General features: G+C 42.3%; 1 protein-coding gene across 3 annotated transcripts in view; it reads left to right on the top strand.

Annotated features, from left to right (window-relative positions):
- The window catches only part of EYS (eyes shut homolog), a 500,175-nt gene that overhangs the window by 75,162 nt on the left and 400,745 nt on the right, over positions 1–24,268 (top strand). For all 3 annotated transcript variants that reach the window (XM_080997889.1, XM_080997888.1, XM_080997887.1), the window contains 2 exons: positions 643–764; positions 22,615–22,874. In XM_080997889.1, coding sequence (XP_080854015.1) covers positions 643–764; positions 22,615–22,874 — 382 coding nt within the window. The remainder of the gene's footprint in view (positions 1–642; positions 765–22,614; positions 22,875–24,268) is intronic.

Raw genomic sequence — 24,268 nt, 5'->3', positions numbered from 1 at the left:
GTTACTGGTACAGACTACATCTCTCTCCTTACATTTTTCATAAAGTGGTTTTGGATATTTCAGCAAAGACTGCAACAGCAACTCATAGTTCTGCATTTTTGTGCTTCTGATGTGATACCATGAATGGGACTAATTGTATAGGACCTTCAGCCATGGGGTGAGAAAGACACAATTGTCCTTTCCATGTGGTATCAGCCTTTCATACATTACTAGGGATGGAAGAAGCATCTCATTTAAATATATTTATACATGGAATTTGGTGGTTCCAGTTGAGGGGGGGGGACCTTGCTTTTTGTTGAGATCAAGGAATGAGATTGGATTGGGTCTGGGCAGAATCTGTGCAGATAAGCTCAACACCAAAACTATTAGAAAATCCCAGCCTTAAACATTGCTGTCATGATTCCTGTGCCACTGTGGCAGCTCATGAATAGGTCCTGTGCTGTTATTTGGTCAAATATTCTTAATAATCATATAATTTTTCCAGTTTTGCATCAGTCCAAGTGGATACTGGGGTTCAACATTTTCCAATGATTAATGGAACTAAAAAGCAATAAGGTCCCCCAAAGTTATATTGTTAATGCAGTCAACACTGAGATATTGACAAGGAGTTAATTAATGTGTCCCCCCCCTACTTCCTTTCAGGGCTACCAGTGTGTCTGCCTCCTTGGCTGGGAAGGACCATTTTGTGAATCTGAATCCAATGAGTGTGACTCTGCACCTTGTAAGAATAATGGCACTTGCATTGATCTCTTCAATGACTTCCGGTAAGGAGCATCTTCTCTACCATTAAATGATTTGGATGTTCCAGTGGTGACATTTTATTTGTACATTTGCTGGATTTCAAAATTGCTGCATAGCAAACAGCTTTTGATATAAACTGGAGCAGTGGCATTGTGAGGGTGGGGGTTAGGGAGATCCATGTTTTTCCAGGGCACATTTGTTGAAGAAGATCAAGAGACAGTGTGTTGCAGGTAAGTGTGCAAGTCTGGACATTTCTCCCAATTGTCAAGACACTAAGTGGCATGCAGGCTTCAGCATGCATATCTAGCTGAATGGGGGAACTGCATTCACAGTTATGAGCAGAATACGGAGTTGTTCTCTCCAGTTGAGGAAACAGAGATGTGTTAATGGATAGAGATAGGGAAGAAATGGTTTGAAAAAGTGTTTCTAATAAGCAAGCTTGCATACAAAAGCATATTTATTATCAGAAATGTGTATTGATATGTTGGCAGACGTTAATAAGCACTTTTTTAAAAAAAAGATTGCAGACGTTAATAAGCACTTTAAAAATAAAAAACATTGCAAACTGAATTTAAGATTGGAAAAGCGAGAAACCAAAATTGACGGATGAATTCTTTCCTATTCATGTAGTTATTTTTAAAAAGCTAAACCTCTGACCACTGGTTCTTTGGCAGGAGAAGAAACTGAATTCTATCTCCCTCTGCCCACTTTTTAGCTTAGCAATGTTTGGTAGGATTTTAGTATGTGCAACAAAACCCGCTCTCCACATCCTCAAAATGTGGGATCAGCACAACCAGTTCAAAAAGCCAGTCTTGGAGTGCTTGAATTACAGCTGGAATAGGTGTGTGCGTATGTCTTAATGAAACATCTTCCTAACTCAGTATTAAGCAAATCATCCCCCCACCCTCATGATAATGTAAAATAACACTACTTTAGACAACTAATAACCTCCTGAGCATTCATCATTGTTGCCATCAGTTTCACTGTTTTCTTTCCTTAAATATACTATTATCACACAAATGGTGTTACTTAAATGTATTCTGACCAAACTGCGGGAGGCAGTGGAAGACAGGAGTGCCTGGCGTGCTCTGGTCCATGGGGCACGAAGAGTCGGACACGACTAAACAACTAAACAACAACAAATGTATTCTATTACTTGGTGCCACTGAGCACAATAACAAAACAGATTTAAGTGCAATTTTTCTGAGTTCATGCATACTTAACTCTGGAGTGGGTTTGTGGTTGTTACGTTCAGTGATCACACAACTCATCAGATGTGTTGATATATTTTGCTGCCTGAAATGAAGATGCCAGTCAGGTGGGAAATGCTCACCTGGTTGCGATCCTTGTGCATTTCCCAAAGTTTACGCTATGGGAGGTAACTCTTGCAGTGCTGTAAGGGAGAAAGCAGTGCAGCTGTGTTAAAGAGTTCTCCTAATGATTTAATACCATCATCTTTTTTTCTTTTTCTTTTTGCTCCTAAGGACAAACAAAAAGGCCATTTATTGTACCATCTCTGAATGCTTTCTACTAATCAATACAAATGAGGTGTTTTGGTATCCTTGCTCTTTCAGTTTCCTTTCATTCGGTTTCTTCTCTAAGAAGGGGGATGCAACTGGATTCCTCTGTCCATTCCAAGGTTTTAAAAGCAATGCTTTTGGCTTCATCTTTGTGGTGTTGCAGATGATCACACCAACCCACAGTCCTAAAAGCTTCTGTATTTGTTTACAGCTCTTTGATAAGCAGTTGTAGGTCTTTTTGTGCCAAGCTTTTCAGTGTCAGAACGAAAGGATTCAAAAGCATTCCAAGAGCGAATCTTTCATTCCTCTCATTCTGTCGGTGCTGACATGAAATGATCCTGCTGGCAGGGAAAGGTCATCACGGACTACTTGACTGCACATTTTGGAGTAAGGCTGAATGCAAAAGCTTTGTAAGATTTAATAAGCTAACTCGAATCATCCTTATTTATTTAATTGCCCATCTATCACAAGTTGTTTGGTTTGCTGATGAAAAGTCTTCCCCCCCCCCTTTCCCATTTGAGTGTGTGGCCGGCTTTAAATGCATAAGATTTATTATTCCCTCTACAAGATTGGTTTATCTGATATGAAATAAATCTCATCATGAGTCCAATAGTGAGTTCAAGGATTATTTCAATGCCAATTACAGAAATTGACTCCGCCTCCTAGGAATGTCAATGGGTTTTATTACATTAGAGCTTAAAAGGTGTGCGACTGTGCATACAACTATGAAATGGCTTGTTTTCATGGAGGCAACAGAACCACTTCCTCAGTGCGGGCTTGAAGAAAAGCTAAGGTTTTTAACCTTTTCCAGGCATTTAGTTGTAAATGCTACTGGCAGAGTCTGGTCTGGAGCAGTGTTTCCTAGACTTGGGTCTCCAGCTGTTTTTGGACTACAACTCCCATCATCCTTAGCTAGCAAGACAAGTGGTCAAGGATGATGGGAATTGTAGTCCAAAGGCAAACTTGGAGACCCAAGTCTGCGAAACACCGGTCTGCAGGAATGCCTGAGCATAAGGCACATTCTGGAAATTTCCAGGGGCCTCCATATAGAAAGAGGGGAGAAGATTAGTGTATCTCTCCCATGATGTATTGGGAACAGGGTAGCAAGAACAGATTCCAGTACATTGTGACATGTCTTTTTAGGTCAGGGGGTGGGGAACTGGATCCAGCTGGTGGACTGGATCCTGAGTGCCCCCCAACTTCATCAGGCTACTTGGGTAAGGGGGCAGAGACCTAATCACCTGTCACTTGAAACAGGTATTGCATTAGCTGGCTGTTTCTTTTTACCTTTCTAGCATAGCAATCACTAAAAAAGAGAACCCAAGCCAATTCAGACTTCAAGTTGCTGCCTATCATTTGTTAGGCAACTGACTCCACACCTGCTTTCTGCAGAGAGCCTCTGCACAGGGTTTGGTCATGCAACTTAGCAGTCATAGCAAGCCTCCCTTGCCAAGCAGAAGTCCACTTTGAGGCTCCTCATTGCGTATTGGCAGCTGTGTCTCTACCTGTGCCACACCTGACATCCCATATGATGGCAGGTGTGGGCAGGTGGGCATGGCTTGTGGAAAACAGGCTAGCAGGCCAAATTGGGACTCATTATCGGCTAGTTAGGCCTGAAGGAAAGAGGTTCCACACACCTGTTTTTGATTATAACCCTGCAGGAAGGAACTGTCCTGTTTGATTTACTTGTATGCAAGCCACTCTGGGACCCTTTTCAGATAAAGAGTAGGTTCAAAATGCCCAGCTATTGTTTAAATAGAGTTGTTGTTTGTTTGTTTGTTTGTTTGTTTGTTTGTTTGTTTTTTAAAAAAACCCTATTTAAACCCCAAATTTAGATATACAGTGAGGAAGGAGGAGGCACCCCTTTTTCTCACACCCCATCTGGAAGCAAGAGGGTTCAGTTCCGCAGGGTACTGCTCATTTACAAGTATCTTCCCTTCAAGGAAGTCCCTCACAAAGAAGCAGAAACCTACGCTGTGCAGGATCAAATTCTCTGTTTACCAGTGTAGTGCTGCTTTAGGAGGCAGAGGAGAGGTTGGACGGGTAGGAAAGGTCAAGTGGGAAAGCCCACACTCCACATCCAAAGGCACTCCACCCATCCAGCTTCCCCCAGAAAGACACAGCTGGTAAGGTAGGTCTCTTTTTTGCATATTTTTTTCTTTTTCCTGTTTGATGCTTGGCTCTCCTTCATGCCTGACTCCCTGTCCCCTGACAACCTCAGATTGCTCTGGACCTCGCAGCCTAATGGGCAGCAGTCTGAGACTGTTTCAACCCAACACAAGTGATATCCAGTTCCCCACAACTGGTCCTGTTCAGTTTGGGCCTCCGTGCACAGCCCTATCTAATAGAAAAATAATTTTGCTATTGCATCTAATCCATTCAGAGGGTGACTTAAGTCCGTTGTTTTTAATTGTGAGTCTACTCTGAGTATGGCTATCATGGGATGTCACCCACAGGAAATAAGTGAAGAATACAATAATATATTGCACACTGGGAAATGGTGTCAAAAAATATTGTGTGTGTTCAGATTCTGCTGGATTTTGGCGGCTGTGCATAATGTAAGGAAAACTAATTTTCTAATTATTCTGAAAGGGAGTGATTGTTCAGATGATGATATAAGCTGCATTATTTGCATCTGTACTTTTGTAGCTTTGTATTATTGAGTTCTCAACCACCTGCATCCAATAGGGACCTATAGGTAACTTACGAGAGGCAGCTATACAAATATTTAAATGTGCTTTTCCAATTCTGGCAGCAAATATGCTCAACCTCTGCTCACCACAGCGACCATTTCCTTGACTCCTCCACCTGATGGGGAATAAAATAGGGCCTTTTTAACATTACTAGTTCTTCATGCAAGATACTAGGGGTACCTATTCTGCTTTATTGGCAGATATAAACGGAAACATTGGCTTGAATAATGTTTACCATGTTTTGATAGCAGGTTTTTCTGAGTTTTATGTTTCACTAGGGTTTTTCACTAGGGTACCTCTGTTCTGAGAAACAAGTGAAGAATGAACAAAAGTCTTCTCTCTGGGCAAGCAGCAATATAGCAGTTATTTAATAGGTCTCATTTTGCTTGGATGGGGAAGCCACAGTCTTTGTTCAGAGCAGGCAAAACCAGAGAGCTGAAGCATGTTACGAGGTATGCAAAATGCAGTGTGCAGTATTTGCAAGTTGTGCTGAATTTGTACAAGGACGCAACAGTCCATTACAAATTGAAAATGAAAAGTGAGTTGGACATACTGCACTTTTTATTTGGTCGAATGTTGGTGAAATTTTTGAATGATTTTAGGATGGTGGTTTGTGGGGTGGAAGGGATCTTTTGAAATGCGTGGAAGTTTGCCCAGCCACCCAGCCTGTGTGAAGTCATATATTAAACAATTAACTTATGATACAATCAGCATCAAATTCAAACTGTTCTCTTGCCATTAAAATGGTGACTCGTTTGCCCCTCTCTGAAGAGAAATAATACTGAGGGGTAGGGGGGCTACTTGATGTTTCCAGAGACAGATTGGTGTGTTCCACCGTTATTTGTTAATGCACTCCACATCCCACACTGCAGGGATAGAGTCACACCATGGCATCAACTGTGGACTGGGCTGGGTCGGACCTGAAGGAGAACTGCAATGCTTAACTCCGCCTCTGAGCCATTTATGAAGAAATAGGTCTGAATCTGCAGTTTGGTCATACAGTGATCTTTGTGCATCCTTATCTGTGGATCCACCTGCCCTTGATTTCATGTTTGTAATGCCACAGGTAAAAAATAAAATAAAATTGCTTTGATGAGGCAGTAAAGGAAAATGTCAGTTACTTGATGTAGTATTTCTACTGATACATGCTCACTGTTTTAACTAAATTATTTCCACTGCAGAGAGTGTAAGCTTTCTGATGTTTTAGGAACAGGGACTCAAGCATAAACAAGATATGTGATGAAGCACCCTCCCCAAATTTCAAGATGAACAGATAAAGGCAAGCAGCAGGGTCCTGGAACCCTCCACTTATCATTGTATTCTTCTGTGTTTGGCCTACTAACAGCCGTGCCCAGCTCCCTGCCTACAATATGGATGTTCTCATTATCTTGCTACCGATATAATGAAGTTTCAGCCTCATCCCTCCCTCCACCTTCCATTTCCACCATGGGCGTAACTTAAGGCCAGGCAGAAGTTTAACAGCCAAACTATAAAATGGTCTGAGAAGCAGCTCAGCACAAAACCCGAGGAAGAGCTGGACATGAAGTGCTGATAGATTGCCAGGGAAACAGCCAGATGCTGCTAGCAAGAAGTGTTCCAGAGCCTGGCATCTGGGACCAGTAAGCACTATACAGATTCTCCATCTGTGGCTGAAGCTGTTGACTGCTGCTGGGGAAGGTGCAGTCGAAAGCAGTAAGGCAACAGCAGTTTATAGCCTTGCCAGAAGTAGCAGAAGGCAAGCTGAACTCAGCATCTAAATTAACATTTATATTCCAATTTGCTTTTTCCAGCTCCATACCAATGTGGAAAAAAATCCAGTCATTTACAGAGATGCATGGTTTAGGCACACTAATTTGCAAGGGAGATGACCAACTCAAGGCATTACGTATGCAAAGCTGCAGCCATGCTTAACTTGCGCTTCTCTCAAGCCAGCCCTTTAACCGTAACTTGGGCGTAGTGGCAGTTGGAGTGACAAACACAAGCAAGAGACCACTTAACCATAAAAAAAGCATATTAAATCACTAAGATGGATGAAACAGAAATCTATGGCTTTCAATCTATGGCTTACAAGGTGGGATCAACTTATCTGCTTGCACTCACAGAAGGAGAATGTGCACTCATGGGAAAGGGTGCCATCCATTCATGGATGACTATGATGACCTGTTTATTCAGCATTCATCCTGGTTGGTTTGCATGGAGAATAGATGATCCTGGCTACTTAATGAGCATTCATTCTATTTGTTTACAGGGAGGTCAGATGCTATTCCACACTTTCCAGTGCATTCCCCTATCACAGGCATTCCCAAACTCTGCTCTCCAGATGTTTTGGGACTACAGTTCCCATCATCCCTGACCACTGGTCCTGTTAGCTAGGGATGATGGGAGTTGTAGTCCCAAAACATCTGGAGGGCCGAGTTTGGGGATGCCTGGCATGCCTGCCCCTATCACTTTCCACCTGATCTTTTCAGGAAGCAGATTTGTTGCTCAAGACACACCATTCAACTGAAATTCCACAATATAAATTTGCTGGCATGTGATTTGACTCCCAGTCAAAAGTAGTGACAGTCTAGAAGCATCCACAGTCATTTAGGAAAAAAATAAGTTGTTTAACAGTAAGTAAGGAACCAGATCCTACCAACAGTCTTTAGCAACAGCAGTATAAGTTGTTATTTGTGTTACTCCAGCTAAAGTCAAAGTCTGTAGGCTAACATAGGTTGAACTGGCTACAAGACCAGACCAAAATCCGTAGATATGTAAGATAGTGAGTAGAAGAACCTAGAATGAATATGACAAACACCCTGGTCACCTGTGCAAGCTATTGACATAGTGGTAACAGCAACAGGCTAAATTCTCTGTGAAAGAAAAATCAGACATGCTTGCTACCTATGGGAAATAGAATGAATCTCATTAAACAGCCACAAGGAAATTTTGATTCAGTAATGAAGAAAATATCATGTAACCTTTTATTATAAGAAGAACTATTTTTTTTTTAGACTTTCTTAGTCTGGCGGCAGGACACTTTGGCATAGTGACTGATATTACAGTGCTGGGATAACATTGAGTTGAAGTATGGTTATTTCCCTGTATGGGTGCTGGATGAATTAGATTTTAGTGAATTCCCACCGGATCCAGATGAATGCATTCCAGCATCAATTGCCCAGTGTGGAGGGACAGTGGTGTGGGAAGTATTCATGTGATCCAGCCTCCATTTTTCAAATTTTACTGGAGTCACAAAGGCAGGTTGCAGCTACACAATGTTAGGAAGACATGCATTGGGTCTGAGATACCCTCCATTGCAGAGGGCATGGTGGGGTTGTGCCATTTACCTAACTTTTGTCCGGCTGAGCCACTATAGCATACCAAAACCAAGAGGGGCAGGGATGCCAGATTGGCTCCACTAGTGCATTTGCACAATGCCAACCTCACCACTACCATGCCCTTCCCTGTCTCCATCCCTGTATGCTGCAGCAACTCAGTTGGACTGCAGTCAGGTTAGTAGCACAGCCCCACCATGCCACTTGTGGCTGAGAAAAGTTTAAATTGCAGGACGTATAAACAGAGAAAACTAAGAGAAGGTGCAAAAAAAAAAAAAAAAGAAACTTAGTGACCTCATTATTTCTAATCTAAACCCTTTGTAATACATGTCTGCTGCAGATGAGTCATAACAAAATCAATTTTGTTTGTTCTTTTGCCCTTGATTCAATGGTTTTCTGAAAGCACAGTGACATCTTTAGAGAAATCCTAGAAAAAATGAAGTTTAAACAAACAAATATAAAATGGTGCAGGCACTTTACAATGGCTCATTAGAAATGAAAGGAAAACCCATCCATCAGTGTTTGGTACAGATGAGATATTTCATGCATGGCCAATGTCTATGACATACACAAAGAAGCAAAATTTTGAAAGTATTATGGGAATTGCCACTAGCATTAAATCCCATTGAACCATGGAGAATGAGTAATAAGCAATTTCACATAAATGTACAATATGTAGAACCGCTGTAAAAGTCATACTTACTGTTTCACACAAAAAAATTAATAAAAACTTAAGGTTGTGTTTCTGGAAAAGGGTATGTTGTTTCTCAGGAGGGGTTGGCCACCAGTTTCCTGGGGCTTCTGCCCCCCCCCAAACAATTAGTTTTGGTCTCAGAGTGAAGGCACAATCCTAATGGGATCTGTTTAAGTTCCCTTGCACCCTAGTACCCAACATAAGCCTTTCCTGTTCTGCATTTCCCCAAACTTTCCAAAGTAGTGTATACACCTGTACAGTATATACCATATTGGCCTGAATAGGAGCCTCACTTTTTTTCCAAAGTCCAACCATAAAAAGTTAAAGTGCAGCTTAAATTCGCAACGTTACAAAAATTGGCTTTTGCGTGTTCAGACCCAATGACCTCCCCCCTAAATAAACACACATTTGACTCAAATTTTAGTTTTGGTTTTTGGAAGAATTTAGGCCACAACTTTATTGATTACAGAAAAGTGAGTGGTTGCATAGGCTCTGGTTCGACTAGCTCCCTGCACCCTTGCAGGTAGCACTGACCCAGGGCACCAGCATTGGTCAGCCAAGGGTGAACACCAAAGGTAGGTGAAAAGCCCGGGAACAGACTATGTTCACTCCCCAGATGCTCCCCTGGACTCAGGCACGGGCACAACCCCCTCTCGGGGGTTGACCAAACCAAGTTGAGTCCCTGGATTCCTTTAATGGAATACCTTTCACGTAGGGATGGCGAGACCGTTCTCCCATCCCTATCACTTGAACCAGAGCCTATCCGCAACCTTACAAGTTGTGACGATTTGCTACACAGTAGGCGAAAACCAAATGGCAACAGCCAATCAGCCAAGTGGGGGAAATTCCTGCCTTGCCCCTGTCCCAATGACACACAACGGCATAGCAAGGTCAATCGCAAAATGCCTTACATATAGGGAGAGGTGGGTGGGTTTTCTGATGCATGCGCCAAAAGAGGAAACTCGGTCACGTGCATAGGTATAAATAGGTCCCTCGACCCATTTAGACTGCACCCCATTGGCCAGATTCAACCTAGCAACGAGGGACCTACCAATTGGGTGTTGTTGCTGTCCAATATACCCACCCACAACCAAGAGGTCAGTCTCCAGGCCTCACCGCAACACATGCCCTCTTTTAGGGAGGACACAATTTACGATATTGCTGCTGAAACAGACATACGGTAAAACACAATGGGTGTGAGTGCCTGTGGAATTTTAAGGGAGTGGCTTATATTTGGGTATTGTCCCCCCCCCCTTGAATTTTAAAGGTGTGGCTTATATTCAGATGCGGCTTATATTCGGGCCAATACAGTATGCATGCCTGGAGATGTCTTACTTTGGTGACTCTGAGCATGCAGAAAAATGTCCAGAAACTATGAGGAACTATTTTTCCTATGCAGGCAACGCCCCATTTACGCGGGGGTTGCATTCTGGGTCATCGTGCATGTAAGCCTGCCTTTCTGTGTTCCACATTCTTTCAGTTCCACCAATGGCAATGGTAGTCTTAGGCAATTGTTTCCAGTTACTATGTCTGCTCAACATCAACAGCAATAGAGGGTGGACTTAAATGTTGCAGTAATGGGATTTTTCCACCAGCACAAGCATTTTTGCTTGCCAGATGGAAGAATCTTATCTCTCCCCTCCCTGCCCAGCCCACATGTGCACAGCTCTGGGGCTTCTCCCAATTCTCCAGGACCAATTTGGGGAAACATGGGGGGGGGGCATGGGGACAGGAGAGTAGGAAAAGCCCCATTGCACTAGCAGGAATAATTGCGCTGGCTGCTGCTAGCACAACTATTTCGTTGAATCCGGCCCATAATTAATAACAAAAGCTGCAATAATATAATATAATGTCACCTTTGACACCCTCCTCAGAAATATAAATAACAGATGTTATCAAAAGTAAGCTGATATGTCTTATTGCTTTGTGTCCAGCATATTCACCCACACTGATGTTTTATTTCACTAGCTAAAAGTCTACCATTAAAGTACCCTATTCAAAAATTATTTTGGCAGAGAAGAAAAACCGTGCATTTAGGAAATGACACATAACAATTGTATATCTTACTTTACTTTGGAAATTGCTTTTTTTTTAGGGGAACATGTTACTAATGTGAAATTCTTTCAGTATAAGTGATTTTTGAAAAATTCAGCATCCTTCCCCCCGCTTTCCCAGTTTTTACAGATAATTGAATTTTATTTTATAGCCATCTTGTTTCTGTGTGCAATTTAAATTCTTCTATTATGTTAGATCAATAAGTATTATAGAGAACGACTACTGCAAACAATGTCCTAGTACAGCTTTTTTATGAAAAAGAAGAGGCTCCTTTTTTACTAGGACAAAAGCGGGCACATTCAGAACACGTAATTATCACATTGGCCTCCATTAAATGCCTCTTTGGCTATGTAAAGAAGGTAATAAAAGTTTTTAAAAGGAGGACTTTATCTCCAAAGCTCATGAAGCAGAGAGAAAAATTTCACATGTAAAAAATGTACATCTGCATAAGAGTCATGGATGCCTCCCTCCCTCTCTACTTTAATATTTGGAAGGGACAGCAATAAAATATTTAGGGGATAGTTCTTCAGAAATTAGTCATAAAGTAAGCCCAAGTTTTAAAAAATGGGTCATTTCTATTGTGACAGGTAACAAAAAACAAAAAAAGGCTTAAGCTATAACTTGCACACGGAGAGTGACTGGATATGACAGTAAATGTTTTTCTTAGGTATTGTTCCTGCAAAAATAAAATAGCAATCAGCCTGGTGGAGGGGGGAATGTCGTCCTTCTCCCCCTTAGGCCACATCCACACTGTCAGATGGCAATGGTGGTTGCTCGTGAGTAACCCGTCAGGGCTCAGACCTGTCTTTTACAGGTTTTTATTTTGGTGCAAAACTATTTATAGTGCAGTACCACAAGTTCATGTCTGCCTCAATCGCTAGCAGAATCCAGGAGTGGTCGTTTCCGGGTCCTCCCCCAACATAATAGCTTAGTCACCCCCAGCCTTTTACTTCCTTCTTTGCGTTTTACACCTCTGCGCAGAGTGGGCGATGGCTCCTGACCGGCTTGGCTAGGAGCGGTGCTGAGGCTCCCAGCAGCATCCTTTGGTTCCTTCTTCTCTTCCCCACTGGAGGTGTGGCTTTCCCCACCACAGGAAGAGGAACTGCTTTGCAAGATTTTCGGAGGTTCCCTGTAACCCAACTGCCCCTCAGCTTCCCTTCCCTGTTCTGATGGCAGTCCCCTGACACACACCATATATTTAAAGAACTTTTAAATCACCTGGTTGTGACTTCCCGCAATGAATCCTGTAAACTGTAGTTTACCCCCTTACAGAGCTAGAATTTCCATCACCCTTAAACTATAGTTCCCAAGTTTCTTTGGAGGAAGCCATGACAGAGTGCTTTAAACATATAGTGTGGCTATGACTTTATTCTTTACCCTTGGGGTTGCAGGAATGCTGCCCCACCCAGGGGAAACAGTTTAATTTGAGTCTTCACAGTAACAAACTTTGTGAAATCTGCCTCATAACAGATGGGCTTATTAAAAAATATAAGCATTGCTCCCAGTTTTGAATTTCAGTATTGTTAACACTGTGCCACATATTACACAACACTAATGTGATTAAAAAAATAAAAGTGTTCATACTTATATCTTTTACCTACTGTTTTATATGACCTGCAGCAATATAGCTTTCCTTTTCGAACACTTCAGTTTGCTCAAATGGCAAATTTGCTCTTAAAATTTTAAGAATCTACGCAGGCTCGAAAAGCTTAATTAAATATGAAGTTTTGTAAATCTTGTTAATGGTTGAGCATAATCTTTACTGCACAGTGTGGAGAAAGATGTATTTTGACTTGAGCTTTTTAAAACGGGTTTGTTTGTTGCATCCACCTAAGTGATATTCAGAGAAGACCCATTGAAATCGATAGTTTATATTTAGTATCACTAATTTAAATATATTGATTTTAATTGATCTACTTGGAGTTGGGCTGCATTGCATACAGCCCTCTTTCTTTTAAGTGGTATCTTCAAAAGTTTAATAAGGTCTTTCTTGATAGACACTGCGGCAGATGCAACCTGTGCATCTTCCTAGTCTTCTCTCCCAGGATGTCTATCTTTGGCAAAAACCAAATGGCCCCAGCCAATCAGCCAGATGGACAAAATTCCTACCAGGCCCCCGCTCCAAAGCAGACGACCCCATGACAGGCATAGCAAGGTCAAAGCGAACAACCCTATTCTAGGGAGGGAGGGACGGGCAATCTGATGCACGGGCGAAAAGAGGAAGCCCTAGCCTCGTGCAAGGAGTTTTACTATTTCTGGCTGTCAATCAATAAATGGCAACATTAACTTCTTCCCAACAACAAGGGAAGCCCCAATCGCATCAGTGGCCAACGATCAATTAGCCCGCCCCCCAACTTTGGAGTGTCCTGGCGGCCCCCACCGCAACACGTGCTCTCCATGAAGGAGAACACGCTTTGTCTTACAACACCTGCATGTCAATTCTCACCCTTTCCGTTTGCAGTGCATGTTACGTCTACACACACATACACACAAAAATCTAGAACCTTTTCAGTGCCATTGAAACATGGAGCATAATGCTTTCAGTGTTAATATTCAATGTGCAGTGCTTTGTGAGATAAGATTAGGCTAAAGAGAGACGCTAGACAAGAAGAGAGAATGTGATATGCCTATATAGGATTTGGTGAGTTACTGTTTCTCTCTGTAGACAAGCAAAAGGAACAACTGTAATAATTTGAATGCCTGTAAAATAACCTCTGAGGGATCACAATCTATTTATTTGTGTATTTGAGACAATTCACCCATCCAAGATGGTATCTACTTCATTTTTAATGTTCTTCCCAATTCCCTGCTTTTCTGAGAACTATAAAACAGGCACAATATGCAATGTAATCATATATTGGCCTTTAAAACATTGTTAAAACTAACATTTCAGTAAAATATGTGACGTTTTTATCGCTGGGATTTATATTTAGTATGCAATTAAATGGAAGGGCAGTTGTTTCATGTCTAATTAATGTGGGCCTTTATGAGCTAGAGGCTGACCATTTCAGTTTCATTGTTATATTTGGATCCCTTTAAAGCCATTCAGCATGATGCAGTAGGGAGAGAGAGAATGCCCTAGATCAGCCTTCGCCAAACCAGTGCCCACCAGATGTTTCGGACTACAAATCCCATCATCCCTCACCATGGGCCATTCTGGCAGGGGCTGATGGGAGCTGCAGAACGTCCTATTTCCTTTCACTTACGTTTTCAAACAGCACTTTGACAGGGTTTTCTTACTTGATAACAAAGGGGAAATTGACCATGCATGCACTGCTGGATTTTGTTGGATTCACACAAGATTCCAGAAATCAAATTCTTATTCCACTGTCATTCTTTCATTGATCCAGGATGTATGTGTGTATGTTGGCTGGAATACAACCATATTAAATTGAAATCACAACAGTAATTTAGGAGCTGGGGGTGTCCCCTTTCCTTCATATGCCATTTCTTCCATAATATCTGGGGTGGGTGGGTGTCTTTCTTATCCTAAAACAATAAAGATGTGATTTTTTTAAATATTCCAGCTTCACAGTGGCTTTTTCTGGTGACTTTGTTTGCAACCTCCGATAGGATTTACTGGCATCCTGATACGCCTTAAATTGTAAGGCTGTGTAGACGTGTAATTCTGAAGAACTCTGAGGATTTGTTTTGCTTTTTTTTTTTTTTGTTAAAGCAGGGTAATGTAGAATTTCTTTTTAAAAATAACTTAAATGGAGGTTTTAACTTTTTTTATTTAAAAAAATCCTCCACCGCTGTGTTTAAACAAACGACAAATCAGATGTTTTGAGTGTTCCACAGACAACATTTTGGAAAGTCCATGGAGCTAGAGAAACATAGAGGTAGTATATACTAAAATCCACAGCAGTATTGACACAGTAAAGTAGAGGAACAGAACACTCTGTCAGGACCCTGATCCAGGAAGATTATTGACATTTCAGTTCATTTCCCATCACTTTCCTAACTGCAAAAAGTCCCTTTAAAAGGATTTGTTGCACTAGGATAACAGAACACTTTGACCACTTTAATTGAGCCAGTATGAGCCCAAATTCCTGCCACAAAATACCGTCAGTTTAGAGGCACCTTTAGATTGATTGATAAAATTCAGTAGATATGTGTGTGAAAGTGGCAATTCTAATAAATTTTAGTGAATATATTTTATTGACAGACTAACACGGGAGTGGCCTTCTAGATATTAACTGCACAATGTACAGCTTCTATGTATTTACTCCAGAGTTGTCCTTTAATACAGGAACTGGCTTGACTTGAAAATAAAAGTCTTTAAGCATCTTAGGCCAACATATTTATTGTTCCTCTCTTCGTCTTTAAGGTGCGGTAACACGCTTTATTATGTTTACTGCACCAAACCAATATGACTACCCTTCTAGAATTCATCTCTCTTTAAATGAGACTAATTAAGGATAAGTAGTTAGGAGATTCAAAGCTTAGGATGTGAACCAAAGCAAAGGGACACAGTACTTAAATCCATTCCTCAAACTATTCGTGACTAGCGTTTAAATTGAGATTTTTAATTCTGATCTTTCAAATATGATCACGCGTGCTCATCAGTTTAAAGGGTGATGAGGGAAAGGTAACATGCACATGAAGTGAAATAGAAATGCATAATAATCAATGTGCCTCTGTCTCAGATATTTTGTTCTTTGTGTGCTACGTCACTTGATACACAATGTATTAAAAATATGCTATTTTACTGCTATTATAAAAGAGATTATGAGTGGGGAGACTGTGATAAGAAATGCATAGAAATGGGGAAATGAATCATAGGAAATTAGAAAAGGAATGAGGCAAAAAGGGCTGAACCAATTAAATGGAAGGAATCAATTAGAATGGAAGGAACAATATATATATATAACTACATAAGCCCTCTAAGGTTTCCCTGTATAAGACTGCACATGCAAAGGCATATTCTTTCACTGTTATGATAATAATAGTCCCCTTCCTTTATCTCTCCCGCCAGCTTTCTCCTATCAAATGCCTTTCTTCCCCATATAGGGTCAATATCCTCTTTTATCTTCAGCTTTGCAAAGAAAGTGAAATGCTAGGGATACCTGTGTTTGGAGGAGTCTTCTTAAAAAAATAATTCTAAGGATTTTTGAGTGGACTTCAAAAGGGTTAATCCTTGAGAATTTTGGAACTTGAAGAAGGATAAGGGAGGTTTGAAAGGCTAGAAAGGAAATGTGAATATGCCCTTTTACCTTTAGTATGTGGCAAAGGTCCATTTTCAATATACAGGCATCAATTTTTGAAACTGTAGAATGAGTATCAAACCTATTCCAAGGGATACTCCAAACACAAAAGTACATTATAAAATATAAGCAACAGATAAATAATTTATACTGGGGCAAAGGCAGAAATAATTAATATTAGGCCAAAAGCACAGTCTAAGACTGGCGGTATAATGTTGGAAATGCCTTGTTGGGGCATAAAATGTGGGCATGTCCAGATTCTTTTTTGGTCTTAAATAGTCCATATCAATTTTGTACTATCAAAATATTTGATATTACAAGATGCCCATCCACTTTTGAATTAAGGGGATTAATGGCAGGACAATAAATGTGGATTTTGTGAGCTGTCAAAATCCTTATATTTTGACCACGGAAGAATAAACACCCACTTTCTACTACATAATGGTTTGAGGACCTCACCATCCTTCCTGTAATGTGTGAATTTTGAACTAAATATCTGGCACAGAACTATAGAACCCAGGAAGCCATCTCCTGGAGAGCTGGCTCAGTTGTGTGGCCTGACTAGAGAAGTTACTACTCTGGAGAGGCTCTGGCCTCATCAAGATTACATATTAATCTACCATTAACTTAGCTCACTGTAGTGTTTTCATACAAAAACAACAGAAGGCAGGAAACTTGATTCATTCGAACACATTTCTCTTTAATATTTTTCTTTGCTGAAGAAACAAACAAACAAATTAAATAAATAAATAAAAAACTGGGCCAAAAAGGTCTTACCCAGCTTGCAGGAGGGGGAATCAATGGCAGGGTGGTGGATAATGATGGGGCTGTTACAAATAAGATAGATTTGCTTATTTTTAGAACGTTTTTTTACCTAGCAGAACATGTGTGCCTTTATTTCAAATAGTGCTTGTTAGATTATTTAAGCAGGCTTCAGCCGCGTATAGTTCCGATAGCCGGCATCCTGGATTTGCCCAAAATGGTGGCTTGCAATGAAACTTGATAGCATGCGCAGGAAAGGAAATATACAGTGAATGGTTGTTGAATGAGCCCTTGACACAATTACTTTCAGCAGCTTTGTTGTCCCATGGAGGTGGTGAATGAATGGGTTGTTTTTCCTCATCTTCCCAATGCAGGCTTTTTGAAGTGCAGATTATGGAAGGATGAGGTGGTTGCAATTATAGGAGAACATTTTAGTGTATTCAACTTGGAGAGAGAAGTTTAACCCAGGTACCTACTTTCTGCACTTGGAATGTTTAAGAGCAGGCAGATTGGAGGTTGCATTCTAGCATTGCAGCCTTGAACAGTTTGTATTGTGGAAGGGCCTGTAGCTACGGCAAAAACAAGTGCTTTGATTGATCCTTCAGCAAGCCAACATGAGCCAACAGTGTGACGCGGCAGCTAAAAAAGCCAATGCAATTCTGGGCTGCATCAATAGGAGTATAGCATCTAGATCAAGGGAAGTAATAGTGCCACTGTATTCTGCTCTGGTCAGACCTCACCTGGAGTACTGTGTCCAGTTCTGGGCACCACAGTTCAAGAAGGACACTGACAAACTGGAACGTGTCCAGAGGAGGGCAACCAAAATGGTCAAAGGCCTGGAAACGATGCCTTATGAGGAACGGCTAAGGGAGCTGGGCATGTTTAGCCTGGAGAAGAGGAGGTTAAGGGGTGATATGATAGCCATGTTCAAATATATAAAAGGATGTCACATAGAGGAGGGAGAAAGGTTGTTTTCTGCTGCTCCAGAGAAGCGGACACGGAGCAATGGATCCAAACTACAAGAAAGAAGATTCCACCTAAACATTAGGAAGAACTTCCTGACAGTAAGAGCTGTTCGACAGTGGAATTTGCTGCCAAGGAGTGTGGTGGAGTCTCCTTCTTTGGAGGTGTTTAAGCAGAGGCTTGACAACCATATGTCAGGAGTGCTCTGATGGTGTTTCCTGCTTGGCAGGGGGTTGGACTCGATGGCCCTTGTGGTCTCTTCCAACTCTATGATTCTATGATTCTATGATTCTAAGCTTGGAAGAAACATCAAACTCGAAAAAGCCCATTAGCTTTTGTTTATCTCCCATCAGACAATGGGATGCAAGTCACTTTTGCAGAAGGACTTGGTACGGTCAGCTCTGCTGGCTACGCAAGGGCATTTTGTCAAAATCTGGCAACTTCTTTCTAATGTAAAACATCTTCTGTCGTTACCTGCAGCAGATTTTGTTTGGCAGGCAATTAACTGCATTTGCTTTTCAATCTGGGATTTATAAAAAAAAAGTGCTGAAAATTTCCAAGGTAATAAACACCTCGCAGCTCTTTGTCTCAGCAAATAGAAATATGACATTATTGCAAACAACAAGCCAATGATTCATTAAGCAGTTCCAGCAGCTCTGTGTAACGGTAAATTGTAGCCCCAGTGATCGAAAAGGGGAGAGACTGGCGTTACTTAGGAATAGGGAGGCGTGCAAAATGAAGTCACATGGGGATTCTGTTAGGAAGGAGATCAGGGCTGAAGGCATGCAACTAGCCTAACTAGCCCCTGCTCGTTTTCTTTCAGTCCCCAAACGATGCTGTGTATACGGCTGGTTTATTCATTTGTTAGAGCAGGTCCAGTGTTCTGTTTTGTATCCACGTTTTCAAGTCGTGCATTCAGATTGCAGCTGAAGATAGGAGTCTTCATTATGTCGCAGCTAGAAAAAGCAGTGGAGTGTTTCTTGTTGGCGCCCAGGGCAGGTGTGCTGGGGGGGGGGTGCACCACCAGAGCGACCCCCGCTCACTGGAGCCAGAAGGAGATCAGGTAAAGGGTGCAGACCCACTACACCATCCACTGCCGCTTATGATTTGTGTTTATTTGGGGGCATCCTACCCCCACAAGTTGATGGTGGCATTTATGGAGAAATAGTCCTTGCCAACTACTTAAATTGATGAACACATTTGGACTGTTCTGCTCACATGCACAGGCACCTAGGAGTTGAAAAGCAGTAACAACAGCAGCAGCAGCTTTTTAAAAACCATGCAGGGTGCACCCTAGGTCTCAGGCCTGTCTCATGCTTCACTTTGTGGCATCATTTGTGATGCTTCACATTGGCTGTGGGACAAAAGGGCAGCGTATAACTCCAACAGCATTGAGATAGGGAGAAGAAAGATGCTGTTTACTTCTTCCAATATGGGTGACACACATGACATTTTTAGTTGAGGGAAGTACAGAACAAAGAAAAAGGTCCTTTCCTTCCAAAAGGCATACATCAATATGTTTATTTTATTTTGGCACACCACACCGGCAACAAATGCTTCCAGATAGTTAGTGTTGATTAAAATTAAAAGAAGCCAAGTAGGGAAGTGCCATTATAAGCAGGGCCATGAGGGTTATTTGGAGAGGAAACACAGGTGCATCTCATTATCGTCATCTGCATCATTAACTGCAAGGCATCTTAGAGAAGGGCAGGCTTGGCAAAGCAAGTCCCCTCATTCCATGCTGAAAATGTAGATATTCTGTACTGTAACTTGGCCTTCCACACTCCTCCTTTTCCCTCCCAGTGCTCAAATGTGGAGAAACAGCAGCCTTCTAATATGTAGGAGTTTCTGATGTGTCAAGTTTCCATTCAAAATGCGCTGGAAATGTCAATGCATGTGGCGGCTGTCTAAAGTGCTGTGGCTGTCATCAGGACACTTAGAGAGCAGAAGTAATAAAGGTGTACACTGCACATTTGTGTCAATTAAATTAGGGCATTCAGTCTCACCAATGTTGCCTTTCACAGAACTTATTGTTGTTGTTTAGTCGTTTAGTCGTGTCCGACTCTTCGTGACCCCATGGACCAGAGCACGCCAGGCACTTCTGTCTTCCACTGCCTCCCACAGTTTAGTCAAACTCATGCTGGTAGCTTCAAGAACACTGTCCAACCATCTCGTCCTCTGTCATCCCCTTCTCCTTGTGCCCTCCATCTTTCCTAACATCAGGGTCTTTTCCAGGGAGTCTTCTCTTCTCATGAGGTGGCCAAAGTATTGGAGCCTCAGCTTCAGGATCTGTCCTTCCAGTGAGCACTCAGGGCTGATTTCCTTCAGAATGGAGAGGTTTGATCTTCTTGCAGTCCACGGGACTCTCAAGAGTCTCCTCCAGCACCATAATTCAAAAGTATCAATTCTTCGGCAATCAGCCTCCATAGAACTTAGGGAAACTTATAGTTCAGAAACCAGGCTACGTATACTCTGCTCTAGACGCTCACATGCAGGGGTAGGTGTGTTTGAGAGTGAAAGAGAGATTGAAGGGGCTGGGGAACCTCTCAGGGCCATATCCAGTGCTGCAGCTCTGCTGGCACAAGGGACTTCCATTTGTGCAATGCAGTTTCCTTTTCCTCTCCTGTCCCTTATGGCCCATCGGGCACCAGCCAAATCAGCTATTGGGGGGGGGGGAACCATCTAGAGCAGACTCTGAGGGGCATGTGGGGGGCAGAAGAGGAAACTGAAGTCCCATTGCACTAATAGAATCCTTTTGGCACAGCATTGGGTACAACTCACAGGGGATGCTAGGTCTGCTCACAGCCGGCTCATTGAAATGAATGGACGTGACTAAGGACTCAACTAGACTTCCACTTTTTCCTCTGCTTTCCCCCAGGGAAACGTGATCTTTACCGCTGAATTGGAGTAAACGTCAAACAGGTTTCCCGCAGATTGTTGTTGGATCTGATTCAGCGCTAAATAGCAGATTTTGCCAAGGAAAGTGTCAGGGCAAAAGGAAAACCGCTTGGACAAGTGTGAGTGTAGATGAGCCGTAACTTAGGTTCATTCATTTCAGTGGGTAGCAGTCAACGTTGCACTATGATGAATGCTCTGTATCCGCAAGCATTTCAGCTTAGCAGACAGAACAGTCTCCCTCCTTGTGCTGTTATTCTCCTGACCCCCAACAGAACCAATTGTTGGGGGGTTGGGGAGGGAAGTGTGGGGTAAAGCCCCATTGTGCAAGTGGAAGTCCTTGCATAGGGCTTCCGCCGATGGAGCTTGTTAGGTGAATCCCACCCAGCTGGTCAGTTCTTAGTTGGATACATCTAACGATGAGAGAAAATGCAAACAGAAGGGTTTTTTTTGGGGGGGGGTCACACACTCAGATTTAGGGCCATACCCTTTGGCTCAATCTTTCCCATCACTTACTCTGGCAGTCCTGTCACCTTCCTATCTTCCAAGATTTGGGGTAAACGTCTGTACAGAAAAGCCTCTGTGTACAAACAGACCCTCCTTATAACTGGGAACCCTGCACAATCAGGGTTCCCATTAGCAGACAGAGCCTGTGCACATTGGATTCCCCTTTACAGGTGTTTGCCCCTATGTGTGGCTGGCAGAGAACAACAAGGCAGGCTCAGTAGGTGCAAGTTTTCTGCTTTTTGTGTGAGTGCCTGAAAACAACTCGCATCTTCCCTGAATTAGGCTCAAGTGGAAAAATAGCTGAACTTGGTAAAATCTGTGTTCAAATCCCACCTTTCTCTCAGACCACCTTTACAATCTAATCTCAGCACCATGAGGATGTGCAAGAAATATACATTGGCTTCCTAGGTAGCTTCTTGCGAAATTAATGAAACTACACAAATACTTTTCTTTCTTTCTTTCAAAATAAAAAAATCAGGAGGCTACAATTCCCAGAATTCTCTGAGATGGATTGATTGTTAATCAACTCAAAGAATTGTAGCTATGTGAGGGGAATAGGACTCTCCTAATAACTTTTAGCAATCTCTTAGCAAACTTCAGTTCCAAGGATTCGTTTAAAGTGGTATGATACCGTTGTGCAGATATGGCCTATGATGGAACGTTCTCTCCAAGCACATTTGCCTTGCACCATCATTGCTATATTTCATCTGACATGCTAAGCCTAATGGCCTTTAATGGCAGAAAATATTCATATACCGGTACTCTTAGCTACTGCCTATTTATTTTCTTTAAGACTGTGCTGCTATAATTAATTTCTTGTTCTATTTGACTGATTATTGGTATTTTTATACTGTTCTAAATTGCATTTGCAACTGTGAGTCATTGTGGGGTCCTAAATGATGGGAAAGCAAACTATGCACATTTTACATACTTATATATTTGTGTGGCCATTTCTGCATGTGGAAGTCAGTTAACACTAAGCGTGATGATGGGGCAGCTATTTTATTTATATGTCACATTGTTCCCTGTACTTTTAAGCACTTTCTCCTTCTCTTTCTCAGATATGAATTCCTTTGTTCTATGTAGCAGGGTTTATTTTTACTTGTTGAGGAAAAAGACCCTGGGGAAACTGTAATTCAGTACTGAAAACACAGATCAAAGCAATGGGGCAGATATAGGAGGCTGTTGCAAGTGTTTATATTTTTTGTTGTTTAAAAAGATTGCTTTCACCTCTTTTCATTATCCTCTCTCTTCCCCCTTTAGTTGTTTGTGTGCAGCAGGCTGGACAGGGCAGCAATGCAGTGAAGATATAAATGAATGCGATTCTGAACCATGCCTGAATGGAGCCACCTGCCACGAGTCCACTGTATATGGGCAATTTCTATGTGTTTGTCCTCCATTTTATATTGGAAGGACTTGCCAGTATCGCTACAACCCATGTGATGCCCCCTACAACCCATGTATCAACAACTCTACTTGTTTGGCGCAAGTCAATGGGAAGCCATTGTGCATCTGTCAAAAAGGTAAAGGGCACTACTTATCAAACGGTTGCATGCAAGTCACACTGTGGAATGCTGTCGATTTTGTAGCCTTCTGAATTACTGTTTTAAACAGTGTAAGCATAAAATTTGGCGCAAGACATTTCCCAGTCCTACCAACACTTGGTGGTGTGTACTTTAGGCAGGCAGTGCCAAATGAGCTGCATTCTATTCTGAGCCTTCATCCGGCATCCAAAATAGTCAATGATCAATCAGGATAATAGTGGGGACTGGCCAGAGGCTTCAGACTGGTAAGGGGGAAGCTGCTAACCCAGGGATCAGCAAACCTTTTCAGCAGGGGGCCGGTCCACTGTCCCTCAGACCTTGTGGAGGGCCGGACTATATTGGGGGGGGGGGAATGAACAAATTCCTATGCCCCACAAATAACCCAGAGATGCATTTTAAATAAAAGGACACATTCTACTCATGTAAAAACACGCTGATTCCCAGACCGTCCGCAGGCCAGATTTAGAAGGCGATTGGGCCGGATCTGGCCCCCGGGTCTTAGTTCACCTACCCATGTGCTAACCTGAGTGACAAGAACAGCATGGTTTGATTGCTGTGTGCTTTCATTGCATGTGACTACATGGCTAGAAGATTCTGTGGTTCCATTGCAAATGTCCCCCCTCCCCAGGCTTTGGCAGTAATATGGAGCACAGGGATCATGGTGTAATGATTATAAAGGCCTTTTTGAATATAGCAGCTTGCTCCTCTGAGGAGTCCTGATCCGGCCAGGTAGAGCATTTCAGCCATGGCAGAAGGGGAGCTGAGCATGACCTCCAGGGAAGCCGGCAGTCCAAGTGAAGACCACCAGCAAGAAAAGGGACAGAGAGAGGGTGTGTCTGAGGAGTGAGAAGGAGGCTGATGGTGCTATTGGGTGGGTGGGTGAAACAGAACATCACCTTAATGTGCCATTCTGGGTCAGAAAATGGAGCAGCAGCAGTTTTGAAGGGGGAGATGGAGGCAGTGTCAGCTTAGGCTTTCTTCTGCGCATGTGGACAAGTTCTTCTGCGCCATCTGCAATGAAGGCAATTGGATGCAAACCAGAAGGGAATGCTGCTACTGCTGTGAGACAAAAAATGGCCCTGCCTGGAAGCCAAAGCAGCTTCAGTCACATCTTTGAAATTCTAGACTTGCTGCAAGTGGCAAAAAGAAAAGGTGTAAAGAGAAGAGCAGAACAAAGTAGGGCATGCCAAGGCGCTACTGTCTGACACTTTTCTTCAAAAAATACTATGAGCACAAGGAAATGAAAGGAAGGAGCCTATGAGCATGTGCAGGTAGCATTAGCCATGCTAAGGGTTGCCAGGTCAGATGGCATGAATTCCAGGGAGCCTCATTTGAATGCTATGAGATGTTTGGAAAGCAGCCTTCCCCCAATG

This window comes from Podarcis pityusensis (genome assembly GCF_964106645.2).
Source record: "Podarcis pityusensis genome assembly, chromosome: 3".
In the NCBI taxonomy this organism is placed as follows: domain Eukaryota; kingdom Metazoa; phylum Chordata; class Lepidosauria; order Squamata; family Lacertidae; genus Podarcis; species Podarcis pityusensis.
This window is presented reverse-complemented; position numbering and strand designations above follow the sequence as displayed.